The sequence below is a fragment of the Cydia strobilella genome, chromosome 9 (genome assembly GCF_947568885.1).
Source record: "Cydia strobilella chromosome 9, ilCydStro3.1, whole genome shotgun sequence".
Taxonomy (NCBI): domain Eukaryota; kingdom Metazoa; phylum Arthropoda; class Insecta; order Lepidoptera; family Tortricidae; genus Cydia; species Cydia strobilella.
Window position 1 is genome coordinate 5470170 of NC_086049.1, and position 15051 is coordinate 5485220.

General features: G+C 37.1%; 1 protein-coding gene across 2 annotated transcripts; it reads left to right on the forward strand.

The window, feature by feature from the left end:
- The first annotated feature begins 928 nt into the window (after positions 1 to 928).
- On the forward strand, positions 929 to 3376 carry LOC134743875 (transcription factor Adf-1-like). 2 transcript variants are annotated; one of them, XM_063677504.1, is made up of 4 exons: positions 929 to 1144; positions 1355 to 1501; positions 1861 to 2002; positions 2487 to 3375. In XM_063677504.1, the coding sequence occupies exons 2-4, from the start codon at positions 1369 to 1371 to the stop codon at positions 2830 to 2832; spliced, it is 621 nt and encodes a 206-aa protein (XP_063533574.1). In that variant the 5' UTR covers positions 929 to 1144; positions 1355 to 1368; the 3' UTR covers positions 2833 to 3375. The 2 variants fall into 2 exon arrangements, with proteins under 2 accessions (XP_063533574.1, XP_063533575.1); XM_063677505.1 differs by having other exon boundaries at positions 1081 to 1144; positions 1359 to 1501; positions 2487 to 3376.
- Positions 3377 to 15051: the final 11675 nt, after the last annotated feature.

A 15051-nucleotide genomic window follows, 5' to 3' on the forward strand; every position in this document is an offset into this window, starting at 1 on the left:
ACTGTCTTTGTCTTACACTAGCACTAGCACCCAAAAGAAAAGGATGAGTATTTCGCGCCTCTTTCTACTGATAAGATTTGCTTGACCATACCCTTCCAGGGTCCATTATGTACCTATGTAACATACTGGTATGCAAATAAAGTTCTATATCTCTATCTCTATCTCTATCTTCTATCCCTTTTTGTTTAAATAAATTTATCTATGGTTAGGTAGGTATTTATTTTACAATTGCACGTTTTTTTGCTAAACGAGCGAGTAATTATATTTAGGTCTACCAATTACGGTTGGTAAAGAAGTTGCGCAGACATTTTCGAATAAGGTCTAAGCTACCTTCTTTTGGGACTAAAACTAGTTTATATACCAGTTTCATATGCAACCAAGCCTTCAACCAGTCCGAAGTTGACTTCTTCCAACCACCTTAGATAAACGGTTGAACTATATAATATAAATGGTCTTCGGTTACCGCAATAGTTACTCATGAAATAAAACTATGAAATCGAATTATATCGAGTATATTGATAACCCGTAGTATAAATTGAATAGTTTAGAATATAGTTTAGTTTTCTTTAGCGACTACAATTCTCGTAATTTAATAGGTGGTATAATGGAGTAAGGCATATAATTATATGGGTAGATAGGTAACTGTACCTATCTACCCATATTTAATTTATTTAATTTTTTATTCATAGACCAACAGATCATTGATGTTAGTACACATAAAGCTTAAATATATGGTTAGTATTATACACTATATAACGAATGTCAATAAACTTAATAATAAATTAATTAATTAAAAATTGAAAAGAAGTGAAATTAAATCAAACAAAATACAATAAAAACAATAAAATACAATAAAATAAAATAAAATAAACTGGATATATTGTGTACTGACACACCTACAGCGCCTACTGCAAGCGAACACGGCAACGCGTCGCCGCGCCGCGCCGCTCGATACGCGCGGCGCGCGCGTACCGCGCGCCGCCCCTCGCCCCATTGCCACAATATCAGCCCTCCAAACAACACCATGACGCTTCCCGGTGAAAATAACCAATAATTCGAACAATAATAACCTACTATTTGTACAATAAAGTTCATTCCCTTCAAGTGTCTCTATTCGAGTCAAGAAGATAGCCGTAGGACTTAGGTAGGTATGTTGCCTTAATAATAAGTACCTAGCTATATGCATTGAACAATATTTGGAATTGAAATTCGATCTATATACCTGTAAAACTATGATAGTTAACATTTAGCAAATGAACTACCTACCTAAACGTTTAGTTGTAAAAATAAAACCATTTTGTATTCCCGCGCTTTTGTTTTTTTTTTATAGTTGACAGCGGTGTTTTTTTTTCAGCCAGCACATGAAAGATGAATGAACTGGATTTGATCAAGGAGGTCGAGAAACGGCCGATTTTGTACGACAAATCGGTCAGTGGCTTCAATAAAACAAAACTCAGGGATGATGCCTGGAAAGAAGTCCAAGAGGCACTCAATGTGTCAGGTATACCTACTTTTCCTACAGTTTGTTAAGTATTTTTAAAACTTCTTTCTCCAATGTACAGTCGCCATCAGATACATCGGAGCGTACTTAACTGTCGGAATGTTAGGCAAATCGATGGGAATCAAGTTCAATAGACGTCCCGCCACTGCTGCGTATGCGTACCTACTTACTTAAGTATAGGTATAGTTACAAGTATTATTTGGTTTTAAGTATTTCGCCAATCACAATCACCTTAAACTGCCGAACATTTTCCAACAATGTGGGTACCTACACATATAGGTACTGCTACAATTTTGAGCCCAATATACTTCGCCATGTCAAAATAAGCAACTTGTTGAAAATCGGTATTTTATCTACAGCTGAAGCAGAGTGTAAGAAGCGCTGGCGATCCCTCCGCGACTCTTTCATCAAACTGCAGAGGACTCACGGAGGCAGGACTCGGTGGCCGTACCATCAGGCCATGAGGTTCCTTCTGCCGCACTTGGACCCCGCCCACAACAGGTACAGCACTACACACATTACGGCCACTGCTCAGTAAAAATACAGCCGGATCCGGTGGCAGAATCACCAGACTATGGGTTTCCTGCTGCCGCACTTCGACCCTTTGATTAATAGTCCAAAGCTGGCCTTTATCCACAGCTGAGCTATATGGGACGTAGGCCTCAATGCACGTATTAATCAACAATTTCAAGCGAAACTACGCCGGATGCCGGAACCATTAGGCATCTGTGCCACCGTTAAGGAAGAGCATCTTCCTGTGATCGAGAGCTTAAAATATATTGACATATTGTAATGTAAAACGTTAAAAAAACATACCTAAAGTTTTTCTGCGGACCCCAAGGCTGTAACGCCAATGGCTACTGTCTCTGCCAGTCACTCCCAGAAAATCTATCGAAGCAGCACAAGCCAATTAATTTAAAAACTATGGTACGCATATCTGTCAAATCGCCGTGTTACTTAATTATTGTTCATATCACAATTCCAGTTCATCCAGAAAAGAGGAAGACTCAGACACGGAAGAAGAGCGCCGCCCTCAACAGTCTCTCCCCGACCTCTCCTTCCAAGACAAGTTCGAGTATGACGACGAACAACCAGCACCTAAGAAGGCCCGCCTCAACTCCTCGGAGGAAGAACCACAGAGAACTGACCCAGACGAACTATTCCTCTTCAGCTGCGCGCCGATCTTGAAGAGATTAAACTCAAAACAAAACGCGGCAGCGCGCTTGAAAATCTTACAAGTTCTGTATGAGGCCGAGTTCGGATGTCAAGTGGAAATGCCATACGTCACGACAACTGAAAATGGGTTGGGGATTATCGATGGTGTTGAATAATTTATAGTTATAAACTTTTAAAAAGTGGACTTATATTGACCGGGATATGGACCGTGATTACCTTTTACAAAAGGTAATATAATGTAGGTAGGTCAATATAAGTCTAGTGAAATATTTTAAAAAGTGCTTAATCATAAGAGTTCAGTGATCTCAATACAGAAACTTCACAATAATGTTTGCAAGGTCATGTTTAAACTGTTTAAAGTAGGCTCCTTTTGATACATAGATTTTTGTACGTTCACGTTTTGACGACCACTCAGTCACTTACCTACTTGTAAAGTTTGCAGTGGCGGATTTTCAGGGTTGCCCGCCCTGAGCCCCAGGCGGCCTGGGCCAGGCCCTGTAGTTCTGTGCCTGTAGTAACTACTAGCTGCCCCTTTTTCAGCACCCATCATAAAGACTGCCCCTCCTGTAGCTCGGGTCTACTGCCTTAGAGCAAAGATAGATATAACTCCGTAATAGATGGATACAGTCTAAGGAAAAAACGTGCCTCGAAAAACACGAAAATTTGATTCTCGATCAGATGGCGCCACTAGCTTTGGCCTACTCTCGTATAGAGAGCGTTGACGGTTTCGTTTGTTATTTATAATTTTAACGCATATCCGTTAAAGAACATGGGTCAAAATCATATAAAAATAATTAATGAAAAAAAAAAATCATTTATCCATATTTAAATACATTTTAACGTATTTTTATAAATCTTCATTTTTAGTTTTAAAGTATGTCGATAGATGGCAGTGAATTTACAGTGGTTACAAAATTTACTATGACAGTACCGCTCTTTCTTATCATATCCTCTTTGCTTAGGGCAAATCCGCCACCGACTAGATTGTGTAATATGCTGAAATAAATTTAAGTATAAAGTGACTATAGTTAACTTAACGTTTTTTTTTTTAAGACCTGTCTTAACTCCTCAAATTAGGGGTCATCCATTTAGGGGACATCACACGTTTAGGGGGAGGGGGTGAAGAGTGAAGAAAATGTGACATGTTGTAACAAGGGGGAGGGGGAGTCACAAGCTTTGTGACGTCACTTTAACTTATTTAAATTATTTTATTCGCTTGCCTAATCTGTTTTGGGTTATAAAATTACTAATATTTCTTTTGTCAAATTACTAATTTTTCTTCGATTTACCGATTTCATTGAAAAAATGTGACGTCACACGTCACACCAGGGGGGTTTGCCAAATGTAACCAAGTGTGACAAATATTATATTCTGTTTAGTTTGCGAATCGCACGCTAGATGGCGTTGTTCTGTCTAGTAAGAATCTTTTAGTATTTAGTTTTTAATAAATAAATAATAAATAAATAAATATTATAGCACATTCTTACACAGATTGACCAAGTCCCACGGTAAGCCTAAGGAGGCTTGTGTTATGGGTACTCAGGCAACGATATATATAATATATAAATACTTAAATACATAGAAAACACCCATGACTCAGGAACAAATATCTGTGCTCATCACACAAATAAATGCCCTTACCGGGATTCGAACCCAGGACCATCGGCTTCACAGGCAGGGTCACTACCCACTAGGCCAGACCGGTCGTCAAAAGGTTTTTTTTGGGATATTGACCCCAGATTCATGCAGTTATGGATTTGTGATTAAATTAAATTTTACCCTAGTTTGAACTAAAATGGAGTTATTATTTGGGGCATTTTCTATGAAAAGGGACCTTATTGTCGATGGCGCTTACGCCGCACAGCGTCGCGCGGCATTGTATTTATATCGGAGCATCGTTTATAATGGCGTAAGCGCCATTGACAATAAGGTCCCTTTTTATAGAAAATACCACATATTTGTTATAATTAATGTTGTGTAGGCGTTCGTTATTCGACTACCTACCTATATAAATATCGCATACAAGAACGTTCGTTTTTAGGGTTCCGTACCCAAAGGGTAAAAAGGGACCCTATTACTAAGGCTTCTCTGTCCGTCTGTCCGTCCGTCACCACGCTGGGATATGGGATATTTTACTTATAGTAGGTATTTTATTTTAAGATTAGTATTTTTTTTTTAGATATAGCTCTCAAGTTTTATAGTTTAGTTATATGTTCATAAAGTATTGATGTTTCATAATAAATTTGTATTTAAGAAATAAACAGGACAATTTGTTGAACTGAGGTACTCTTCACTTATGGACTAACTATATTGAATTACACCATAGTGTACGGGTAATTAGGTCGATATTGCCTTAATTGGCTACTGTTCCACTTGCTTTTAGTGCTTATGTGCGGAAATAATTACGAGTGCAACTGTTATCGGACAGTTTATTATTGTTCAATGAATATGCTAGTATTTATATATAAACGGTTATTTCCTGATCATTAATAGGACTTCTGAGAATAACACATGGATTTAGGTAACAGAAATTAACTGACTACCTAAGAAGTTTATATATGTATCCATATCTTTGTCTATACTTAATATTATAAATGCGAAAGTCTCTCTGTCTGTCTGTTTTAGTTGAAATTTAGTTAACCGATTTAGTTGAAATTTGGCGTATAGATAGTTGGAGTCCCGGGCAAGGACATAGGATACTTTTTATCCCGAAAATCAGCCCTGAAGAGGGTGAAAAGCGGAGTGGAATCATGGTGGAATTGCGTAATAATTTGTGTGCATATTATGCTCAAATTGAATGATTGCTATAAGACTTTATTTATTTTATTTATTTAATCTTTATTGCACAAAAGAAAATACAATCGTACAAAAGGCGGACTTTATGCTATGAGGCATTCTCTACCAGTCAACCTTCGGGCAAAGCAGATAATTTGTAGGCGGTGCAACATAGTGATTACATATATACAAGTATAGTTAAATAATGGATAGGCATAGACATACATACATATATCTGTATATATAATATTCATATAAATACATACAATATACATACATACAAATACATAAGATAATCAGAGTGGGGGGTAATATTGTATTTGTTATAATTTAGTTTTACTTTTTTGCATTAATTATTTTTCTAGTCATAAAGGATATTTAAAAAAAAAATACATAAGATATCAGATGAGACTTTCAAAACAGAAACACTAAGAATTCATCGTTCTGCCAGCAAAGTACTCACGTAAGGATTTTTTAAATGCAAATCTATTCGGACACTGTCTAATTTTAACAGGGAGACTATTCCAAAGGCGAGCTGCCTGAATAGAGAAAGAATAGGACATGAAACCTGTTCGGTGAGATGGTATGGACAAAGAAAGGTTGCCAGTAGAGCGAAGTTGACGGACACGAGAAACACCATAGTAGTTGAAGAAAGATTTGAGATATTCGGGAGATTGGGGATCATTAAGAGGCCGTAGTCGATTTTGGAGCAAAAATTTTAAATTGATAGATTTAGTCGTTGAAATTACACACGTTTTGTTAAGTAATATCTAAATAACAAGTATTGGTTTCTATTAGCACGTTTTCTCATCTTGCCTTTTAATAATGAGGTCGCGAGCGTCCGTCACCGGTAATATATGAAGAGAAGGGGCAGTTTTTAAAAATTCATCAAAAAATTATGGTGGTAAATTATACAAATTGATGTATAAGAATAGTTTCAGCAAATGTTGTAGATTGTTCAAGTATCCAAATTACGTTGAAATTAAGTCGATTTTGAGAGAAATTGTAACTTGTTTTGAAGTAATTTCTGGAGAAAATTGAATTCGTTTAACTTTCATTTTCTCGAACTCTAAGTCATATAACAAAAATGTAATCTGATAAAGGTCAAGTACATAATATGTGTAATACAAATTTACCATTTTTAGCAGTCCAAACTTTACGAAATTTACAAATAAGAGCGACAAAATCAGTGCTTTACGCGCGTTTACCTAAACGTCCTTCAGAAAAAAAAATCATTACTAATTTAGTGAGTCTGTTTTCAAAAAATTGATCTGATAAAAGGCAAGATAAGAAGACGTGCTAATAGAAAGCAGTACTTGTTATTTCAATTTGGTAACAAAAGGTGTACAATTTCATCGACGAAATCTATCAATTTTACATTTTTGCGACTAAAATCGACACCGGCCTCTTAATAACAGAAAAGAGGGTGCAAAGCATGCGAATATTTCGACGAACACGTATAGGAAACCAGCCGAGTTTAGAGCGGAAAGAGGAGACATGGTCGTATTTACGAAGACAGAAAATGAAACGAATGCAGTTATTTAGTAAACGATCTAACTTGTTCAAGAGGTCTTTCTCCAGGCGCTATTCTTACTCTAGCTGGGGTTACTAAGTCCACGCAGACGAAGTCGCGGGCGCGTCAGCCGTCGGACGATAATTTTTGTTTGTGTGCGTATTCGCTGAAAGCGGTGTGACGTTGGGACGCGATGATGGCGTCATTTAAACAGCTGTGCAGCAACAACGGCAATTTCCTATAAAAGTTGAGAAAAGATGAAAACAGAAATATTGAAAACATTCCTATGTTTTGCAACATTAATATGTGTAATAATGTTTCAAGAACTTTATTGAATATTTGTAGGTAATTACGTAGATAAACCATTATATACCTACAATCTACAATGAACGAAAATGGCGGGAAAGTTGTTAGTGTGAACTTGTGTCTATGTAATGTCTATACCTACTTCGTTTTAGGGTTCCGTACCCAAAGGGTAAAAACCGTCCGTATGTCTATTAATAATTTGAAGTATAATCACTATAAATTGTTGAAAATGAGTGTGCCTGGGAGAAAAAAAACGATATTGCCTTTTCGGCTCGACATAATTACTCCAAAACGCGTCAATGCTTCGTAGTCGTAGCTCATGCTAACTAGTCAAATTTACGTCCAAGCTTTTATAGTGGATTTGTAATTTTGTATTAAATTTCAAAATAATTTACTATAAGCGGTACCCGTAGAAAATATTTTTTGGTTTGTTATGCATGTACTTAAGTAATTAAAAAAAAAATGAAATTTTTCTCATCAATATTCTTTTCACCTCAGCAGCTCGAACAAGCCTACTTTCGTCACTCCCTGGAGTGAGGAAAGTGCGACTTTCCTCACTCCAGGGAGTGAAACAATGTAGCTTTTTAATTTAGTGAAGGCCATGAACTTCATACTTTTATTACATTTTTTTTATGGTACGGTACGGTACGGTCCGGTCCGGTCCGGTCCGGTCCGGTTTCGTCTCGTATCGTATCGTACATATTTTAATACTTTTTTTTCTGTTTATTCTGTGTAATTCGAAATACATTTTAACCTTTAATATGTTCTCACTACTGAGGTGAAAAATTATGTGTGCAAAACGAGAACAAAGTTATTTTAAATCTCGTGTTTTTGAGTCCTCGCTACGCTTAAGATTCTACCCTAGAATCACTCGCTTCGCTCGTGATTCAATTATAGAATCTTTCGCTTTCTCGGGACTCAAAATAAACACTCGCAAGAAAAACCAACTTTCCTCTCTTGTTGCACAAATAACTATTGGTGTGACCATTTATAAAAGACTGGTACTTATAGTAAATCGACACTGAGTGAATAGGTATTAACATACGCATATTGGCGCCTTTTTAGGGTTCCGTACCCAAAGGGTTAGTTAGTTAGTTAGTTTTGCTGGGCATTTTCCGCAACTCGACATCCAATGTGCCTATTTTGCGTGAAACGAGGTAGCGCTACTCTAACCACCCCAGCTCCTCCACGAAGCCTAGCAAGGTCTTCGGGTTGCTAGTTGCCTCCTTTAGTGTGCATGGATTCCCTAGGTATTTGCTCCTATATACTTCTACCTGTTTACAGTCTAGGAGAATATGTTTTGTTGTTTCTTCTTCTGCCATGCACTCTCTGCACATGGGGCTGTCCGTTTTACCCATAATATGTAGGTGTTTGTTTAGTGTGTTATGTCCTGTTATTAAACCTACTATTTTACGTAGTTGGCTTCTTGGTGTTTTCAGTAATATTTTGGTAAGTTTGTGGTTCAGTTCCGGTAGAATTTCTTTGGTTTGCCTGCATGTCTTCATTTCATTCCAGTACTTGTTGTGCAGTTGTCTGTGATGTTGTTATAGCTGGTTGTGTATGTAGGATATTGGTAGGGGCATGATTGGCTCGGGTCCATATGCCAGTGTTTCTGAACCTTTCCTGGCCAGTTCATCCGCTGCATCGTTTCCTCTTGATCCACTATGCCCCTTTATCCATTGTACTGTTACTTTGTTGCCTTCTTTGCTCACTTCAGTGAGGCTTCGATGACATTCAAGTATAAGCTCTGAAGTAAGTTTGTCGCTGAATAGCGCTTGTAGTACCGATAAATATCGCATACAAGAACGTTCGTTTTTAGGATACCGTACCCAAAGGGTAAAAACGGGACCCTATTACTAAGACTCCGCTGTCCGTCTGTCCGTCTGTCACCAGGCTGTATCTCATGGACCGTGATAGCTAGACAGTTGAAATTTTCACAGATGATATTTCTGTTGCCGCTATAACAACAAATACTAAAAACAGAATAATATAAATATTTAAATGGGGCTCCCATACAACAAACGTGATTTTTTTGCTGTTTTTTTCCCGTAATGGTACGGAACCCTTCGTGCGCGAGTCCGACTCGCACTTGGCCGGTTTTTCCTAATTGGCGTTCATTGTAAACGGTCAAGGAAAAAGGCGCCATAGTTTTTATTAGTAGGTATATCGTGATTTTTTTGCCGTTTTTTGCGTAATGGTACGGAACCCTTCGTTCGCGAGCCCGATTTGCACTTGGCCGGTTTTTTTGAAAAAAAATACACTAGCTTTAATCGAAAACGCTACCCAATACCTTTGAGATATAACAACAGATCTCTCTTTCATTGGTCTACAAAAAAGTCCGCGATGGTGTATTAGACATACAAGGATAACTTATCTTCTAAGGATAACTTATCTTCTACAAAAATATTTCATAGTAGGTATGTGGTATTTGCAAAACTATGTACACGAATACAGTATTAATAATTATCAAATTAAATACGTTAGTTATATTAAGCATTTCATACAGATTACAATGGTCCCTTACACCATACAACTAATATTAATATCTCAGGTTTCGAGCCATATATATATAACTTATATGAAATGTTAAAGACGCTAGCATCCGTTAGTTGCCAATTTTTATCACCTTATTATGCGCTGCGATCGCTTTACTTACCCCCACCATGCACTTCGCATTCGTACGGTGCCATATCCATCGAATACTTAAACGCAATCGACAACAACCTTTCTTTAATAAAAAAAATTCATGCGTTACAACCAGACGATTATAACAAACGGGTTGTGTATGCCAATTGGGCTTTGCAAAAAATAAGACAAGATCGTAACTTTTTGAAAAAAAGTTAATTGGAGTGGCGAGAGCATGTTTGCTATAAAAATAGGGAATATTACGCGAAACTCTGCGTAGGTGGCGCCAGTACCACAATCTGAGGGTCTATCGCAAAACAAAAAAATTGAAATTTCGTTATCTAACATCTCTGTCACCCTTGCAAATTCAAGCGATAAAAAGGCAGATAGCGAAATTTCGGATTCGCGTTTCCCGGTAAGCCCTCTGTAAACAAAACGTTTTGATGCATCCTCAGAATAACGACTAAAGCATAGAAGTCGGGCAAAAATGCTTCGCGAATATGTATACCCGTACTTTACTTCCTTACGAATTAGATAATGTGCCGAAAAGAGATGCATATATGCTTGTTATTTCTCATTTACGTACGGTGTCATAAGTTTGATAATTTGCTAGGGATGTAACTGTGTCGACTTTTTATATCGATAAATTATGCATAAGTTTATGTGCCGTGTAAAAGAATAATCACGAAATTGGCAAATTGATAATAGTCTGGCTAATGAAAGTTGAACCTGAAAAAACGCGGCTATTTCAAGAAATCTGTAGCAGGCGGCTCGTTGAAATGAAATGAAATGCGTGGAATACAAGGATTGCATAACTTTTATACTTTTTATAATTTTCATATTCAAAAAATCATTAAAAAGTATAAAAATTATGCAATCCTTGGAATCAAAGAGCCGCCTGATATGAGGATTAATGCATGTACCTAATATAGCTTTTATCTCATTTGCAGTCTACCACTCAGAACCGTCTAACTATACCTCTCGTTTTTTTATCATTAGAAAGAAGGCGAGCGATCTTAACGTGTCGTTTTATCGAAAAACACTTTGAAAATAAGTCACAACAAATATAATATACGATCATTTACATACTTTTGCTTTCATAAGTAAAATATAGCTATATTTATAAAAAAAACTTGTCAATAAAAAGACACGTGGAAATGCTTTACCGTTTTTTCTAATGCTAAAAGACTAAGTATAGTTTCTAGTCATGTACAGTCAGCTGCAGAGAAAAGGCACCCCCCCTGCATACAAAGTTCTGTAAATTAGTATGGACGTGGGGTACCTTTTCTCTGCAGCTGACTGTACCAAATAGGAAATGAAAAAAAAAACGTTCGTGTAATATATTTTTTATATTTAATAATAGGGAATATTACGCGAAACTCGGCGTAGGTGGCGCCACTATCACAATCTGAGGGTCTATCGCGAAACAAAAAAATCGAACTTTCGTTATCTAACATCTCTGTCACTCTTGCGTATTCGAGCGATAAAGAGGCAGCTAGATAACGAAATTTCGGATTCGAGTTTTCCGGTAGGTCCCCTGAAAACTTGTCAAAAACCTGTTAAAGGTACAGTATGAATAAGTTACTCTACGGTGCACTAAAAAAGCTAGTGCTGCACTCTGGTGGCAGAACATTGCAGTAATATCCCCTATTCCTCGTCCTTTGGAAATCTGAAATAAAAAATTGAGTTTTGTGACCAACAATATTAATAAAAGCAACATTCATCAGTGATCATTAATGTCTTTTTTATTAGGGTTCCGTACCCAAAGGGTAAAAACGGGACCCTATTACTAATACTTCGCTGTCCGTCTGTCTGTCACCAGGCTGTATCTCATGAACCGTGATAGCTAGACAGTTGAAATTTTCACAGATGATGTATTTCTGTTGCCGCTATAACAACAAATACTAAAAAGTACGGTCCCCTTGGTGCGCGCGTCCGACCCGCACTTGACCGGTTTTTAGTATTAAACTATAGTCTGGCAAACACAATCTGTCAGTAAGTAAGAACAAAGAAAACTATAGGTACAGTCGAAGGCAAAAATATCGATCCAGACAAATGGCTTAAAAATATGTGAACACGATTTTATTGTCTGAGCGTACACATATTTTTGAGACTTTGGGAATGTATATATATTTATGCCCTTGACTGTACTCATCAATTAAAATGAGACAGTCCTGGGCCAAACTATAAGAAAGCTGTAAATGTCGATAGGTTATTGATCTGAGGTCGATACATCACTATGCCAAAAATATAACCTTTCATACTTAGCAGAAAAGTTCGAAAATATATGCAAAAATCTATATAGACTTGAATGCAAGTAATAATTACATAAACAACATATCGATTTCTATGTTTAGGGTCAGGTCCTATAAATTAATTTCTTCAAAATTGAACAAAACTCACCGATTAAAGGTTATCGGTTCGTGCGTATTTTCTTTTCTTCCTGTATGCGATTTACAGCCCTCGATCACACAAGACATTATCACAAAGGGAACTTCAAACCATTACAAATAAAAACTCAGCACGTTTTCCAACAATCTTTCAGGAATAGCAAAAATATAATTAAAATAAACCAAGATGACCGCTGAAATTCCCGAAATATTTCAACTAAAATAATACGACTATGTCAAGTTGTTACAGTTGACACCTACCTGTGAAATAACGAACATATATTTTATTTGGCTGGATTATATTATAGAACCACATAGGACCATTTGACATTTCCCTCAGTTCATCTTATGACAATACTGAAAAAAACGAAAGGACTTGCGGATTGTTGTCTCACTCACTCATAGACAAAAAGTAATAGCGTGTTGTGAATACGATATCTTTTACCAAGCTTTTATTTTTGCCCGGCTTCTTTGCTTTAGTCATTATTCTGAGGATGCATCAATGTCATATTTTATTATCTCTGAAAACTTGTCAAATTGTATTAGTTACTCTATGGTTTACTAAAAAGGCTTGTGATTTGTTTATACTATGTCTATGCTTGTGGTGCACTCTGGTGGCAGAACATTGCAGTAATATCATCCAGTATTTCATTATATCATCATTGCAGTATTGGGTTGGGCTCCTACCATGGAGACTATATGTATAAAGGAGCCAAATCTCTATATATGAAAAGTGTCCATCAAAAAACAGTAATCAGGCGGCGCCACCATACACCGAAATACTACCAAAAACAACCTACGTAATTTGGTCGGGTTATTTGTTGCCTTATATGGTTCATGTTATACTCATGTCCCAGAGCTTAACTAGCGCCACCAGAGAGATTAGGAACTATTATTTAAAGCTGAAAGCGGTCACTTTTGCAACAATTCTGCCATAAGAGATAGGCATCCTTTCTATACCATCCATAGCTCCTACAATTAGAAACCCTCACGTTGGTTGGTGGTTGTCAATTGTCACATCACACTAGTGGTCAAAAAACGTATGGGCGGGCATTAGAGGCGACGCCATAATTGGTCTGATATTGCAATATTTTTAGGTTTTCTATGGGTTGGTAAGTAAGCTTAAAAGTACTTATGTTTAAAATTTGAAGCTTGTGGGTCATTATGATGATCGTTAGTGAGTGAGTGTGTCAGCGACAAAACTAAGAATCTTTGACTTGCAATAATTCTTAAACTAGAAGTTCAAATTGAATGTTCTTGGAAATATATCTAAGCAATATTATGCCCTATATGTCTCTGAAAATTCAGGGTTCTAGCTTTAGCCAGAACAAACTTATAGTAGGAGATACGTTATATATGGTCGACCTTCACCCATACGTCTGACGGATGAAACTTATATTTTATGAAAGAAAATATGTTCCTGAACATAAATAAATAGGGTTGCCTAAAGAAATATGGTCAAGGCTAAGGGTTTTTGAGTTATCGCTAAAAGTCTTTCCTTCTTATTTTCTTTTAAAGCCTGGCAACCCTTATTTGTGACCGGATTTGTGCAGGCGACCCTATACCATTGTATTCGCAATAAAATTACCATTATTTTGATATATAATTCAACCGTCAGACAGATGGGTGCAATTATCGATTTTAACTCACCCGTTTAAACACGGCAACCTCATAATAGTGACCGGAAAAACATAGGCAACCTAATTTATTCATGTTGTACAAGTTGTATACTTTCCATTGGAACTTATTTCGTTCGTCAGACAAATCGGTGAAATTTGAAGAAAAAAAAATATTTTCAAAAATTTATTTAAAACAGCCTTGACCATATTTCTTTAGGCAACCCTATTTATTTATGTTCAGGAACATATTTTTTTTCATAAAATGTAAGTTTCATCCGTCAGACGTATGGGTGAAGGTCGACCATATATGCCGTATCTTAGACTATTACAGGACGTCGAAAATGGCCTGAATGGCTTCGAGAAAAGGATGGTACGGCCGTGCCTCTTTGTTTTGCTCGACTTGGCGGGAGCACTACCGTGCCCCCCAAATAACCGGCTCAATCGCAAATTTATTTTGTTACCTTTATTTTCGACGCTTCGACGCAGGTGTCACTGGTCGCTGTCGCAAAGGTTTGAAATGTAGTTTCACTTGGGTTGGGTCATGTCAAGTCGGACCGACACTATCGGAATCATTTTATCGGATGTCGGATATCGGATGTAGAATCCGACACTATCGGAAGGATTTTATCGGATGTAGGATCCTACATCCGATATCGGATCGGACAATGTGAAAACGCTCTATCTATGTCGGTTAAAAAGCACCATCAAGTCAAGTGTGATCCAAGTCACGAACACGTCTAGCTCCAGAAAAAGACATGTCATTGAAATTATTCATCTTGTATGTGCATTATTCCTCGGTACACTTCCGGTCATATCAACTGTACTTTCAAAACCTCATTCTTCCGTGTTTAAAACAATTAAGTCAATGACAAATGACAAAATGACATTTACGATTACCGATTACGAAGGGTCAAAACTTTGCAAATACCTACCACATATGATATCTTTTTGTAGAAGATAAGAATGGGTATAGTAAGTTATCCTTAAAAGATAAACATACACCATCGCGGACTTTTTTGTAGAGCAATGAAAGAGAGATCTTTCCACCATACATTGTTTTGTTATATCTCAACCGGGTTGGGCAGCGTTTTCGATTAAAGCTCTTAGCCAGCGTGATTTTTTTCTGACTTCATTACCAAATATCGT

Excerpts from the sequence above, each read along its gene's own strand:
- LOC134743875 (XM_063677504.1), top strand. The coding sequence starts at position 1,369 with ATGAATGAACTGGATTTGATCAAGGAGGTCGAGAAACGGCCGATTTTG. Across the intron at positions 1,502-1,860 it reads AGAGGCACTCAATGTGTCAG|CTGAAGCAGAGTGTAAGAAG; the intron begins GTATACCTACTT and ends TTTTATCTACAG. Across the intron at positions 2,003-2,486 it reads TTGGACCCCGCCCACAACAG|TTCATCCAGAAAAGAGGAAG; the intron begins GTACAGCACTAC and ends TCACAATTCCAG.